Source organism: Nicotiana tabacum, chromosome 6 (genome assembly GCF_000715075.1).
Source record: "Nicotiana tabacum cultivar K326 chromosome 6, ASM71507v2, whole genome shotgun sequence".
NCBI lineage: Eukaryota > Viridiplantae > Streptophyta > Magnoliopsida > Solanales > Solanaceae > Nicotiana > Nicotiana tabacum.
Window position 1 is genome coordinate 177,369,221 of NC_134085.1, and position 15,818 is coordinate 177,385,038.

Genomic DNA, 15,818 nt, shown 5'->3' on the forward strand with positions numbered 1-15,818 from the left:
CGATAGTGGCTCTTACGCATTGGGTCGATGCGACCTTTTATGTAGGCTGGCGACAATGGCTCTTACACCTTGGGTCGATGTGACCTTTTATGTAGGCTTTATTTTTCCCTCGATAAGGATTTTTTGAAAGTGTTTGCCTGACTCTTCGACGGTTTAATAAAAAACCTCGATTGCGAGTCGTTATATGGCGATGATCAGGCACCTCGGGAGGTTTGGCTCGGAGGCTCAGTATCTCGAAGCTAGTGTTTAGGAGCTGACATGGTCGAATCTCTTTTTCCTATGTTGAGGGTAGCCTGTTTCACCGGTTTTTTTCGAAGCATATTCAAAGTAATTTAAGGCCTGTGATTTTATAGCGACGGTTGGGCATCCCCGAGTCGCGTTAGTTTGGCTAGTACAGCCTTGTGACTGTAGTCATTTGTATTTGGCCGGAGCCTTTAAGTCCCGAGTGAAGTATTTTTAGTGTCTACATCGATGGTATGCCTTTTTAGCGGTCTTACAAGTTCGATATATAGCCTAAAATTTGAGATCGGGTTTATGCCTTTAGTAAGGTCTTACAAGTTTTATATGCCTTCGAGGTCTTACAGTTTTGGATACTTGGAACAAGTATTGTTCATGCCTTGCTTGAGGTCTTACAGATATTGCCTCTTGGTACAAATGTGGTTCATGCCTTGCTTGAGGTCTTACAGATATTGTTGTTGCCTTATATAGATTTTACAAGACTGAGGCTACCCGCATGTGGTCTTATGACCTCGGGTTTTGGTAAGTCGATGGAGATGGCGATTGATGACAGTCCTCGATGCCATATGGCTTTAAAAACTTAGTATTGCCTCTTTGAAAACTTGGGAGCCATTACTTGAAAACTTAGTATTGCCTCTTTGAGGGCTTACGATTTTGGAGTTTTCGACCCGGAGGCCATATGGCTTTGAGTTTACGATGCCAGTCCCCGAGTGTTCGGGATGTTTTTGGCTCTGGAGCTATTTTGTGATCTTGTTGTTGTTGCCTCAATGAGGGCATACGAGTTCGGAGCTCCGAACCGGGGGTCGTACTATTTCGAGTTGTTGACGCCAATCCCCGAGTATTCGGGACGTTTTTGGCTCTGGAGCCATTTTTTGCAAAATATATCGGGCTTCCTTGAAATGTAAAATGCTTTTGGGAAGTATTCTTTGATTACTTAGTACGAGTATTCATGCCTTTGTCATTAACGGTGTAGTTGTTCTATATGGAAACGGTTCGTTCGACCGTTAGGCCTGGTACATTATTTTCATATCGAGACCCTTTTGGCATATCTTGGCTTCTCCGAGTAGGTGACCTTCCGTGGGAATGCCTCCAAGTATTCGAGGTTGATTGCAAAAGAAGTCTTGGATACTTGTTGAGTCTTCCTTAGGTAGCATATGTATGTTGCCTCGTTAAAAACCTTGCCGGTAAAACTCTTTTTGGGATAAAAACTCGGTCTATGGAAAAGAGTGCAATGAATGCTTTAAAACCTTAAGGTCTTCAAGCTGGGATAGCGCTTCGACTATTTTGGTCGGGCACCTACATAAAGGTGAGTATAAGGTGTAAACTGAAAAGGGAGATGGTTGTACCTTAGTGGCAATGGTGCTTCGAGCCTCCGTAGGCCTTCAGTTATTTGCTCGTAGGACGCGGTACGACCCTTTGTTTGTTCATTCGGATACAGCCGAGAATATGCCTTGTGGTCGCCATGTTAAATCCACTGAGGATTCAAGGGATATACATAATTTGGTCAAGCAGTCTGAGCTGCTCCGTTGTCCTCGACCTGATAATATTGGCCGAGCTACCTGGACCCACAAGCACAAATTTAATTTGAAATGTATCCATAAGAAAAGAAGTTACCAGTGCATCGTTATGTGGCTGAGATAAAGCCTCGAATTTGCTTTTTCCTAGTGAGGGATATTTTCGTTCGCTTGACTGTGGGTTCTTGCAGGGCACCAAAACTTTTTTAAAAAAGTCGTATGGGTGACATGTTGTGGTTCATTTGCTTCATTCTTTTTGGTCGCCTCTCTTTCCCAGAACTAATTTTTGGCTCGGTCGCTAAGGAATTTCTGGAGGTGACCTTTTCTGAGTAGTCGGGCTACCTCTTCCTGGAGTTGTCCGCAATCTTCGATCCTGTGACCGTGTGTGCTGTGAAATTCATACACTAAGTTATGGTTCCTTTGTGAAGGATCTGATTGTATAGGCTTTGGCCACCTGGTGTCTCTGATTTTACTCATGGCGAATACGATGTCTGATACATCAACGTTGAAGTTGTATTCTGACAAATAGGGTGCTTCCGTCAGCCCTGTGTACCTATCGAACCCACCTCTGTTGTCGAGTCCCCGAGGATTCTGGCCTCAGTCCATCCTTCGATCGTTGTGGGGTATGTTGCGCCTCGGGGTGTTTCTTCTGTCTTTGGTGTATGGCTAGTACCTTTCTTTTTTTGATTTTGGCTCCTTCGCCATAAGCATGTTTGGGTATACCGCACTTGAGGGGGCTCCCAGTTGGTCGTCCTCGACCCTGATTTTCGAATGATATCAGTTGTGAATGTCCGACCAGGTCACAACTGGATATTCAACCAGATTTTGTTTTAGCTGCTTTGAAGCCACCGAGCTTCGTTCATTCAGATCTTGAGTGAAAGCATGCACTACCCAGTCATCGGAGACTGGTAGTAGTTCCATTTGTTCCATTTGAAAGCAAGATACGAACTCTCGCAGCACCTCATTCTCCCTCTTCTTGATCTTGAAGACGTCGTATTTCCTTGTTGCTACTTTGATGGCACTGGCATGTGCCTTTATGAATGAATCTACCATCATGACGAATTAATCTATGGAGTTAGGATCTAGGTTGTGATACAACATTATGGCCCCTTTCGAGAGTGTTACCCCGAACATTTTCTGTAAGACAGACTCGATCTCGTCATTTTTAGGTCGTTGCCCTTCACTGCACAAGTGTAAGTAGTAACGTGCTTGTTGGGGTCTGAGGTTCCATTGTATTTAGGAAGGTCTGGCATTCTGAACTTCTCTGGAATGGGTTTTAGAGCCGTTTCCTCTAGGAACGAACTTTGTATGAACTTTTTAGAATCTACACCTTTCAGGATCGGGGGTGCGCCCGGAATCTGGTCGACCCTGGAGTTGTAAGTCTCGACCTTTTTGTCGTTGGCTTCTATCTTCTTCTCTCCCGATTCGATCCTCTTTGTGAGTTCCTCGAGCATCTTTACGATGGCGGGATCGGTTGCCGACCCGTTGTTGCTTGATCTCTCTGGTACCTGCTCGGTTGGGGGGGTCGTCCCAGGTGCTATCGTGCTGGGAGTTTTCTGGTGATTTTGCATCTGAGCAATTGCCAACTATTATGCCTATAACATTTCAAAAATAACATGAATGTTAACCTCACATTATTCCCTAGTCGGGGGTTTTTGGACTTCTTGTGGCTCTCCTTGGTGTACGCTCCTGTTGGTGTAGGAGCTTATATCAACGTGTTGGGAATTTCATGCGACCGCGTCCACGGGAATTGGTTGTGGCGCGTTCACAGGGTTTCTTGCTGGTACACCAACACCTGGAACATCTACATTATTTTCTCCATGGTTCTCGAGATTGTTGTTTACAGAATCATACATTCTAACCTGAAATCAAAGATCTTGGGCAAGAAAAAGTATGAAAGATAACTTGGGTTGTGCAGAAAAGCCAACAAGAAAATCACTATTATTTTTAGCCTCACGGTGGGTGCCAAACTATTTAACGCGAAAAGGTAATAACAATTAAATTTGATTTAGTGGTTCTAAAAATACGTGATCTATTTTTATGCTAGTTGTTAAGCAGTTGATGCTATGTGAAAGACTTAGAAACAAGATAAGAGCTTAAAAACAAGATGTTAGACAAACCGAGTGGCTGTTGATCAGGGCCCCGAGCTTGCCTATTCGAAGGCCTTGGGGTCAAGTCTGAAGCTCGGCTGGGAGCTATCGAGGGTAATCGATGGGTGACTAACAGTTATAACAAAATCAATGATGGCTCTTTACGGCCAGTAATAAGCAATAATCGAAGAACAATAGATAGAGCACAATAAATATAGGCAATAAATGCAAGAAATAATATCAAGAGAATATGTTAGAGAGCATAGTGAATATTCTTATGTATTTAGTATTGAGCAACATATATCTACAAAATGACAAAAATCCTCTTTTTATATGAGGGGGAATCCTAACATAGTACAAATACATTAATTATAAAGATATGGAGATGGTACAGCTAGTTAATGCCTTGATTCATTTTTTGACTAGTCCAATAGACATTGTCAGCCCTATGTATGTGCCTTGGGAACTCCCCACTTTCACCATAAATGTCGGTCCGTGCTGCCCCAAGGTAGAGCGTCGATGACCATCGAGAGAGGAAGCTCGACCGTAGTCTCGAGGCTTCGAGATGTGTTTATGAGATGTCATAACGACGGGAAATTGGACCCTCCGATTTTATCGTATACACATCCTGTACCAACTCTGTGCCCAATAATTGAGCCTCGCCCGGCTCCAAACAACCCACCGGGGATCTACACCGCCTACCATACAAGGCCTCATACGGTGCCATCTGAATGTTGGACTGATAGCTGTTGTAGGAAACTTTTCCAGTGGAAAAAACTGATCCCAAGAACCTCCAAACTTCATCACACACGCACTGAGCATATCCTCAAGAATCTAAATAGTGTGTTCCGACTGTCCGTCCGTCTGGGGGTGAAATGATGTGCTCAATTCCATTCGAGTGCCCAACTCATGTTGTACGGCCCTCCAGAACCGTGATGTGAACTGAGTACCTCTATTTGAAATGATGGAAACTGGAATACCATGCAGATAGACAATATCCCGGATATAAATCTCCGCCAACTACTCCAAAGAATAGGTGGTACACATAGGAATGAAATGAGTGGAATAGGTTAGATGATCCAAAATCACCCAAATGGTATCGAACTTCCTCAAAGTCCATGGGAGCCCAAATACGAAGTCCATGGTGATCGGCTACCACTTCCACTCCAGAATCTCTATCCGCTAAAGCGACCCACCCGGCCTCTAGTGCTCATACTTTACCTGCTGACAATTGATGCACCGAGTTACAAACCCAACTATATCTTTCTTCATACGCCTCCACCAATAGTGCTATCTCAAATCCTAGTACATCTAATTGGCACCCAGATGGATGGAATATCGCGAACTATGGGCCTCCCCTAGAATTAACTCCCGAAGCCCATCAATATTGGGTACACAAACCGGACCCTACATTCTCAATACCCCATCATCACCATGGTCACATCTCAGGCATCACCATGCAGGACCTTGTCCTTGAGGACACGCAAATAAGGGTCATCAAACTGACGCTCCCGGATAGGATCAAACAAGGAAGACCAATAAAACACACAAAAGAGGACCCGACTAGGCTCGAAAGATCCAATCTCATAAACTGGCTAGCTAAGGCCTGAACATCCATCTTCATGGGCCTCTCCGCTACGGGTAAATAAGCTAAACTCCCCCGCCTGGCAACTCAAAGCATCGGCCACCACATTGGCCTTTCCCGGGTGATACAAGATAGTGATATCATAGTCCTTCAGCAGCTCTAACCACCTCCTCTGGTGCAAAATAAGGTCCTTCTGCTTGAACAGATGTTGTAAACACCGGTGATCAGTATAAATCTCATAAGGCACGTCGTACAAATAGTGACGCCAGATCTTCAAGGCGTGAACAATGGTAGCTAACTCAAGATCATGGACAAGATAATTCTTCTCATGTACCTTCAACTGTCCGGACGCGTAGGCAATCACCCTACTGTCCTGCATCAATACCGCTCCAAGGCCAATCTACGAGGCATCACAATAGATAATACAAGACCCCGAACCTATAAGCAATATCAAAGCTGGGGCAGTAGTCAAAGCTGTATTAAGATTCTGGAAGCTCGCCTCACACTCTTCTGTCCACTGGAACAGAGCACCCTTCTGGGTCAGCCTGGTCATAGGTGCTGCAATGGATGAAAACCTCTCAACAAATCGACGGTAATAACCCGCCAAGCCAAGAAAACTACAGATCTCTGTAATTGAGGATGGTCTGGGCCAACTCTGCACTGCTTCCACTTTCTTCGAATCCACCTTTATCCCCTCATTCGACACCACGTGACCCAAGAATACCACGGAATCCAACTGAAACTCACATTTCGAGAACTTTTCATATAACTTCTTTTCTCTCAAAGTCTAAAGCACTGACCTCAGGTGCTGCTCATGATCTTCCCTACCCCGGGAGTATACCAGAATATCATCTATAAAGACAATGACGAACAAGTCAAGATATGGTCGAAACACACTGTGCATCAAATGCATGAAGGCTGCTGGGGTATTGGTCAGCTCAGATGACATAACAAGAAACTCGTAATGACCATACCGAGTCCTGAAATAGTTTTCAGGATATCTGGCTCCCAAATCTTCAACTGGTGATAGCTTTAACACAAGTCAATCTTAGAAAACACACGAGCCACCTGTAACTGATCAAACAGGTCATCAATACGAGGCAAAGTATAATGGTTCTTCACTATAAGCTTGTTCAACTAGCAATAATCAATGCACATACGCATAGAATCATCCTTTTTCTTCACAAATAAGATAGGAGCACCCCAAGTATTACACTGGGCTGAATGAAACCCTTATTAAGCAATTCCTGTAAATGATCCTTAAACTCCTTCAACTCAGGAGGAGCCATATGATACAAAGGAATAAAAATGGGCTGAGTGCTCAGCAACAGATAAATGCCGAAATCAATATCTCTATCGGGCAGCATACCCGGAAGATCAGCTGGAAACATATCAGATAAATTTCGTACTACTGGGACTGAATCAACTGTAGGGGTATCAATACTGACATCTCTCACATAAGCTAGATACGAGTCACACCCCGTCTCAACCATTCGCTGAGCCTTGTGGAAAGAAATAACTCTATTGGGAGAGTGATCTAGAGCACCCCTCCACTCAACTCACGGTACACCTGGCATAGCTTGCGTCACAGTTTTGGTGTGACAATCAAGAATAGCATAACAGGGTGAGAACCAATCCATGCCCAAGATAATATCAAAATCTACCATGCTGAGCAACAATAAATTTGCTCTGGTCTCAAAACCACTAAGACAAACCAAACATGACCTATAAACGCAGTCCACAACAAGAGAATCTCCTACAGGAGTAGAAACATAAATAGGGGAACTCAAAGAATCCTGAGATACACCCAAATGAGGGGCAAAATAATAAGACACATAAGACTAGGTGGAGCCTGGATCAAATAAAACCGATGCATCTCTATGACAAACCACGACAATACCTGTGATGACAGAATTAGAGGCCACAGCCTCGACATGGGCAGGAAGGGCATAATATCTGGCCTGGCCAACCCCTCTATGGAAACCTCTACCTCCCCGACCTCCACCTCTAGCTGGCTGAGCAGGTGGGGTAGCAACTGGTGCTATAATCATAGCCTGAGAACTCTGTAGGGCACACTGTGGTTGAGAAGTCTGTGGAGGTGCACCCCTCCTATGTATGGGGCAATCCCTCACCATATAGTGTGTGTCACCACACTCAAAACAAGCTTTAGGAGGATGTGGTGGCTATGACTGGCTCAAGCCAGGTCTGCTGGACTGACCACTGAAAGCACCTCGCGCAGGAGGCGCACTAGATACTAGAGGTGCATAATAAGGCTCCGAAGGCCTAGGAGGAGTTGGAATACCACTAGCTGCTGGGAGAGCTAAATGAACAAGGCGACTCATATAACCCCTACCATGACGACCTGTAGCTGGGGCACGAGCACCAAATTAATGGCCCGACTCTTGAGACCTCTTGGCATCCCTCTCCTCTCCGTCCCGAGCATACATACCCTCTATCCTCCTAGCAATGCTTACCACCTGCTAATAAGAAATATCCATCCCCAACTCACGAGCCATGCTATACTGAATGCTGGGAATAAGCCCCACAATAAATAGGCGAACCCTCGCGCGAACAGTAGAAATCGAGGCTGGTGCATTGTTAGCCAAGCTAGTTTAACGGACAGCATACTCCGAAACAGTCATAGTACCCTGGAGCAAATGCTCAAATTCTGTGCGTCATGCGTCCTTGATGCTCTGAGGAACATACTCTCTCAGGAATATATCTAAAAATTGAGTCCAAGTCAGGTAAGATGCCTCATCCAGACTATCTAACTCATAAGTACACCACCACTCAAAGGCGGCTCCTTGAAGCTGGAAAGTAGTGAAGGAAACCCTGCTCGATCCTGATATACCCATGATACGGAGAATATGGTAGCATTCATCTAGAAATCCCAGAGCATCATCTGATGCTAGACCACTGAATACAGGAGGTTTGTACTTCTTGAACCTCTCAAGCCTCCACTGCAAATCCTCGGAAGTCGATGCCCTATCCTCGGGCTGATCTGGAGCTACGGGCTGTACAGGAATAATCTCTAGAACCTGATCAACATGCACTCGCTGCTCAGGAGTACGGGCGGCAGGAGTCCGTGCTCCTCCCACGGCCTGGGATGTGCCTGTAGTAAGGGGAAGCAACCCTGCCTGAGTCAGAGTAGTTTACATGCTCATGAACTGTGCAAGAGTCTCGTGGAGTGCTAGAGTAGTAATAGAAGTAGGGATATCAGGTGCCTGGGCTCCAGCGGGAGCTGCTGGTGGCTCCTCAGTAGCATCTCGCATGGATTATCTGGCCGCACCACGTGCGCGTTCTCGGCCTCTACCCCGGCCTCGACCTCTAACCGCTCCAATAGGGGGCGCGGGTGCCTGATCATCTCGGGTTGAGAGAATAGAAGACAAAAGTTTAAAATTGTGATATCAAAAATCTCGCACGATAGGGAAATCAAATAAAGTGGAATTTTTCTATCAGTTACATAGCCTCTCATAGATAAGTACAGACGTCTCTGTAACGATCCGCGAGACTCTAATAAACTGGCTTATAATTCATGACTCCTTGGAACATAGAGCTCTGATACCAACTTGTCATGACCCTAGCTCACCCTCCGTGAACTATCGTGATGGCACCTAGTCTCTAGGACTAGGTAAGCCTAACAATTTTGGAAAAGGGGAAAAACAACAGATAAAACAAATAAAAACTATAGAATAATATAATGAAGGTTTAAGATGTCTCTCGTCATATACAAATATAACTGTCAAACTGAACAACTGCCCAAAACCCGAAATCCCATGAATCACAAGCTATGAATATAATAAAAATGCTCTAACTCCGGAATGTCTACATCAATAAAAATGATAGAAGGGCTATCACTACAAGATAGAATTGAAAGGGACTCCTCGGTCTGTGGACGCGACAGATATACCTCGAAGTCTCTGGAGAATTGCCTCCCCTCAAGGGTAGTAGGGCTGAGTTGAAGTACCTGGATCTGCACATGAAAAACATGTGAATGAAAGGGCATGAGTACACCACAACGGTACCAAGTAAGTGCCAAGCCTAACCTCGGTCGAGTAGTGACGAGGAAGGTTAGGACCCTACAGTCATGCACAATAATATATAAAGATAGAAACAATATTAAAGTAATACAGGGTAAAAGAGTAATAATAACTGCAATAGAGACAAAATAATCACAGAAGAAAAATACAGCTCAACACAGGGATAACAGCCGGGGATCTCCTAAGATACCATCCTGTAGTCCCAAATATAAATATCCAGTAGATATCCCGGGTGTCGTCCCGTAGTCCAACTCATAGTGCATGAGGATCTCTCGGAATACCGATCCGTAGTCCTAAATGTAAATATCCAGTACTGGGGGAATCTACTAGGTGCAGTCCCGTAATTCCAATATAAAAGTGCAGGGGGATCCCCCGGAATACAAATCCGTAGTCCCAAAGTAAACATGCAGGGGATCTCCCGGGATACCGTCTTGTAGTCCCAAAGTAAACACACAGCAGCAACACGAAGAATATTCAATTCAGTCCAAATTCTATACCCAGGTAAACAGATATTTCTAACCTAGCATGGTGCACGAAATTTCAAATAAAGCAGTTTGAGCAAGTAAGGCAATTAAGTCAATTAGACATTCTTCCTTAAGCTAACAGTAGGATTAAATTGCAGGTAGCATAAACACGAAAGAAAACTCAATTATAGTTATTTAATGAAAATAGGATTTTCAACAATTAGCACATGTACCCACTCGTCACCTCACGTACAAGGCATTTCATATAACAATACCAAATCCTAAGGGGAGTTCCCCCACGCAAGGTTAAGCAAGCCACTTACCTTGAACCTGCTCTATCAACTCAATACCACATTCTTGCCATGAGTATCTGACTCCAAATGACCCAAATCTATTCAAAGTAATTGCATAATGTAGATATAACTTCAAGTAACTAATTCAACTAATGAGATCGAAGCCAATACACGAAATTAGGAAAATCGCCCAAAAAGTCAATCGGGCCCACGTCTCAAAATCGGGTAAAATTTACAAATTCGGAATCCTCACACTCTCATGAATTCATTTATACAAAAATTACTCCACTACAACATCAAATTCTTGATCAAAACTCCAAAATTATGCCTAAGAACTTTCCCACTTTTTCTCCAAATTTTCACCCTAAATTTGAATTTAAAGGATGAATTTAAGCATAGATTCGTGGAAATTAATCAAAACCGAGTAAGAATTACTTACCCAAAACACCCAGGTGAAAATCTCTCGCAAAATTGCCAAACCCGAGCTCCCAAATCAATTTCTAAGCTTTTGAAACTAAACCCTCGTTTCTTGCCCTTTTCTGACCAGTGAAACCGCATCTGCATCTCTGGGACCGCACCTGCAGTACCACTTCTGCGTAGACCAAGTTGCACCTGCAACTTTTCATTAAAAGGAGATTTCTGCACCTGCGACTTCCTTTTTATAGATGCGGTGCCGCTTCTGCGGTGCATGGCCCGCATCTGCGGTCAAATCCCATTACGCCTCAGACCACTTCTGTGGTACTTCAACCGCTTTTGTGCTGCCACACCTGTGGTTCAAAACACGCAGGTGCAGTTATGACAGGTTCAGCCAACCTCCTATTTATCCTAAGTCCAATTCAACTTCCGTTAAGCATCCGAAACTCACCCGAGGCCCCCGGGACCATAACTAAACATGTCAACCAATCCTAAAACATTATACGAACTTATTCCAACCTTTGTTTTACATCAAACAATGCTAAAACCACAATTCACTCTCCAATTCAAGCCTAAGGATTTCCAAAACTTCAAATTTCCGCTTTCGATCAAAAAATCTATCAAACCTCGTCCGAATGACCTGAAATTTTGCGCACACGTCGCATTCAACACTATGGAGCTAGTCTGATTTTCGAAATTCCATTCCAACCCTTAGATCAAAATCTCTATATTGAACCGAAAACTTCAAAAATTCAACTTTCGGCATTTCAAGCCTAAATAAGCTAAAGACCTCCAAAACACAATCCGAACACGCCCCTAAGCCCGAAATCACCCAATGGAGCTAACGGAACTAACGAAATTCCATTCCGAGGCGGTCTTCACACTTCTCTGACTACCATCCAAATTCTAAAACTTAAACTCTCATTTAGGGACTAAGTGTCCCAAAACACTCTGAAACTCCAAATAAATCCTTCCAGCAACTCACAATAGCAGAAATAAACATGGAAAAAATAGTTTATAGGGGATCGGGGCGTTAATTCTTAAAATGACCAATCGAATCGTTATAGGAGTTATGAATTCGTTACTGACTTTTAGTTAAGCAATTTTCTTTTAGAACATTTAAGAAAAAACTCCATAATAATGAGGAAGAGTTAAAGGGAACTTCACACTTGAGGCTCTGGAACTAGAATAGACATCCAAAAAAAATTAACAAATATACGACATAGAAACATAGTTTTGAGATTTTACTAAGAAATATCGACGCTAAATCCAATTTTGAACTTACTCTAAATGAAAAGAATAGAGGGGTATCAAATCAATTCCAGAGAAAAGAATGTTGATTTCTTATAAGTTGAGAAAGGGAAAAAATTTGAAAACTGTTTTAACAAATTTTTCAGAAAGTAAAAAGATTTTAGGGGAAACCCAAATAAGCAATCAAAACCAGAACCACACTATAATTGGGGGAAAATTAATTAATGTCCTACTGAAGTTCACAAGTAATAAAAGCAAAAGGTGACAATTTCAGAGCAGTTTTCTCTTAGACTTGAAAAATGTACAATAACTAAAAACTAGAGTATGACAACAGAGAGATCTATAGTCTCAGTTTCTGCTCATGTTGAAACACATTGCTAGATCATCAAATAAAGAAACTTTAATGACACTACAACTTTAGTTTATAGTTTTTTATCGAATAAAGAAGACAAAGATGTAACTATTTTTTATCGAAAGAAAGCCTCATCTCATTAGGCTTCCATTTTTTTTGTTCACAATCACAGCACATGGCAGTAAATAAGTTTTGAAGTTCCACTTTACATTGGTCTCATAAACAGGTAGTTGCAAGAAAATGCAATGAATGAAACTAAAAAATATGCTGAAGGGAATTAATTGAAATTGTGATTAGAGGGAAAATATAGAACAAAAAGGAATAAAAGATGTATAGCATCATTATTATCATATAGTAAGGAATACATGAGTACCATGGCTATGTGCAGCTTGTCATTGTTATTCACGTGCAGTATTTGATCAACCACAAATTCAAAGTATCAATTTTGAACAACTGACAAATTTATCATCGTATTGAAATCTTTAAAGTAATTATAAAACCCCATCCACAGGCAGGGACAGAGATATAATTAACACAAAGGCCAGAAAGGTTACCAAAAGAATTAGAATCCAGCAACAATCATTCAAGAGGAATACCAACATGCAATAGGTCTTTCAAGAAGAGACTTTTAACTTACCCAAAGAAAGAGATAAGTGAGAGTTCTGTCAACACTGAAAATCACCAAATAGGCTTCAAATGGGTCTTTTTGTATGATTTTTTTTTGTATTCCTGTAGATTATCAAATGGTTCAGAGAAATTCTAGATAAAATCTGAGAATACAAATGTAAAATCAATGAAATAATGATAATCCCTAATTGCATGTTGAAGATTTTACCTTACAGAATAAAGAATCCTTATAAAAAAATCGAAACATAAATTTATATAAAATTAATATGGGCTTTCAGTTAAACATATGCAAAAAACTCAGAATTTGATGAGATTAGGGAAAACTCAGCAACTATATGAGAGAAATCGGATATGCGATTTTCCTCCACAAAACTCGATCATTTTTTTCGTTTAAAGAAAAAGGGGGAAATTAGGGATTTGACCACAAACCTGATAATTGAGGTTCTTACCTTGATATGAGAGATTTGGAGAAGATAATCCATTGCTATGTTCTTTTAGCAGAGAAGGGATATTAGAGAGGGAGGAGAGATTTGAGAGAGAGAGAGAGAGAGAACGTATTGTGCACTTTGTACTGGTTTTGATAGTTTTATTTAATTTATTTTGTAAGAGGGCCTAATAGCGACCCAGTCTCTCCAATACGGCTTTAGCAGCGACGATTTAAAGTCGTCACAAATAATATGAAGCCAAAACTTTAGTCTTAGCGGGTACTGAAAATTTCAGCCACATTAGAGGCGACCTCAGAAAAGTCGCTACTAAATAATCACTTTTAGTAGCGACTTATTAATGTCGCTGCTAAAGGTATAACCTTTGTAGCAACATTTAGGGTCGCCGCTATATGTTGCCTCTAAAAATCCAATTTCTTGTTGCCTTACTATTTGTTGCAATAACCTACGAAAACGTAATCAACGGTTTTTGGTCCAATTTTTACCTTTTTCGGTTTAGGAACTTACACTTTAGCCAAAAACTCCCACACATTAAAATATTTTAAGTTGGGTTTCCTTCCTTTCTATTTTTCATATGGAATGGATTGTGTTTTGCTATGGGGAACTCGATTTAGTATCCGGTTAGCTGTAAGAATAGCTTCCCCCCACAAGTTCTAAGGTAAACCAGAACTTATTAACAAGGCATTCATCATCTCCTTTAACGTTCTATTCTTTCTTTCCGCAATTCCATTAGATTGCGGTGAGTAAGGGGCATTTGTTTGGTGAATAATGCCATTTCCCAAACATATTTCTTCAAAAGGAGATTCATATTCACTGTCCCTATCACTTCTTATCATTTTGATCTTTTATTTAGTTGCTTTTTAACTTCATTTTTGTATTTCTTGAATTCGTCTATTGCTTAATCTTTACTATTAAGGAAGTAAATATATTAATATCTAGTACTGTCGTCAATGAAAGTTATGAAATACCTTTTCTCACCGCGAGATGGTATTGACTTCATGTCGTGAACATCTGTGTGAATTAAGTCGAAAGGATTTGAATTCCTTTCAACTGACTTATAAGGATGCTTAACATACTTTGATTCCATACATATTTGACATTTTGAGTTATTGCATTCAAATATAGGCAATACTTCCAAATTAATTATTTTTCGCAAAGTTTTAAAGTTGACGTGGCCTAAATGTTCATGCCATAAATTATTTGATTCAAGCAAGTAAGAAGAAGCTGAAATTTTATTCATATCAATGACAATTAAATTGAGTTTGAAAAGGCCCTCAGTCAGGTAACCTTTTCCACATATATTTCATTCTTACACTTAAAGCCATTCTTGACTAGAAGTGATGTCGAGACTAAATTCTTCCGCATTTCAGGAACATGAAGAACATCTTTTAGAGTCACAATCTTTACAGAAGTCATCTTCAAAGCTATCTTGCATGTTCCTTCAATTTTTGCAGTAGCAGAATTTGCCATAAAAACTGTCTCGTTGGGTCCAGCAGGAGAATAAGAAGTAAACAACTCCTTGTTAGAACAAACATATCGTGTTGCTCTCGAATCAATCCACCATTCTCTAGGATTTCCGACTAGGTTGCATTCTGAAAGCATGACACATAAATTGTCTATTTCATTATTCTTCTCAATCATGTTTGCTTGACTTTTCTTCTTATCCTTCTTTCGTGCACGAATTCAGTAGCCTTGTATCCAACCTTTCCATAATTGTGGTAATTACCTTTGAATTTCTTCTTGCTTAGGTAATTCTTTGGTCCAGACAGCTTCTTTCTCTTTTTACTCGTTGAAGCTTCCTCAACAATATTTGCACCCATTATTGTTGAATTTCCACGAGACTTATTCTCGGCAGCCTTGTTGTCCTCGTCAATCCGTAGACGAACATTAAGGTCTTCAAGCGTCATCTCCTTGCGTTTATGTTTCAAGTAATTTTTAAAGTCCTTCCACAGCGGAGGCAGCTTTTCAATAAATGCCGCAACTTGAAACGCTTCATTTATGACCATACCTACAATCATAAATTTATGATTGATAATATAATCAATTTCTTTAATAAAAATATTGATTCGATTTATACCTTCGGCAAGGAGGTCATGAACGATGACTTGTAATTCTTGAACTTGAGTTATGACAGACTTACTGTCCACCATTTTAAAGTCCAAGAATTTTGCGGCAACAAATTGCTTTAGTCCAGCATCTTCCGTTTTATACTTCTTTTCAAGAGCGTTCCACAACTCTTTCGAAGTCTCCATGATACTGTAAACGTTGTACAAGCCATCTTCCAAACAACTCAATATATAATTTTTGTAAAGAAGTCAGAATGCTTCCATGCCTTCGTGACCACAAATTGTTCATTATCCTGAGTCTCTTCTCCCAAGAATGGAACGTCTTCGCTAATAAAGCGTTGTAAACTGAGAGTGGTCAGATAGAAGAATATTTTTTGTTGCCAGAGTTTAAAGTCCATGCGGGAAAATTTTTCGGGCTTTTCTGCCGGTGCAGGAGTTGTGC

The 15,818-nt window shown here is 41.4% G+C and overlaps 1 protein-coding gene and 1 long non-coding RNA gene across 2 annotated transcripts; both read right to left on the minus strand.

Moving 5' to 3' along the window:
- Positions 1–9,096: 9,096 nt before the first annotated feature.
- On the minus strand, positions 9,097–13,446 carry LOC142182087 (uncharacterized). The gene is made up of 3 exons (XR_012710988.1): positions 13,317–13,446; positions 12,878–12,969; positions 9,097–9,399 (listed from the first exon to the last, which is right to left on the minus strand). It is a non-coding gene; the product is annotated as an uncharacterized LOC142182087 (long non-coding RNA).
- Positions 13,447–14,588: 1,142 nt separating this feature from the next.
- LOC142182206 (uncharacterized) lies at positions 14,589–15,562 on the minus strand. The gene is made up of 3 exons (XM_075256257.1): positions 15,388–15,562; positions 15,037–15,318; positions 14,589–14,902 (listed from the first exon to the last, which is right to left on the minus strand). The coding sequence occupies exons 1-3, from the start codon at positions 15,560–15,562 to the stop codon at positions 14,589–14,591; spliced, it is 771 nt and encodes a 256-aa protein (XP_075112358.1).
- Between the last annotated feature and the right edge of the window lie 256 nt (positions 15,563–15,818).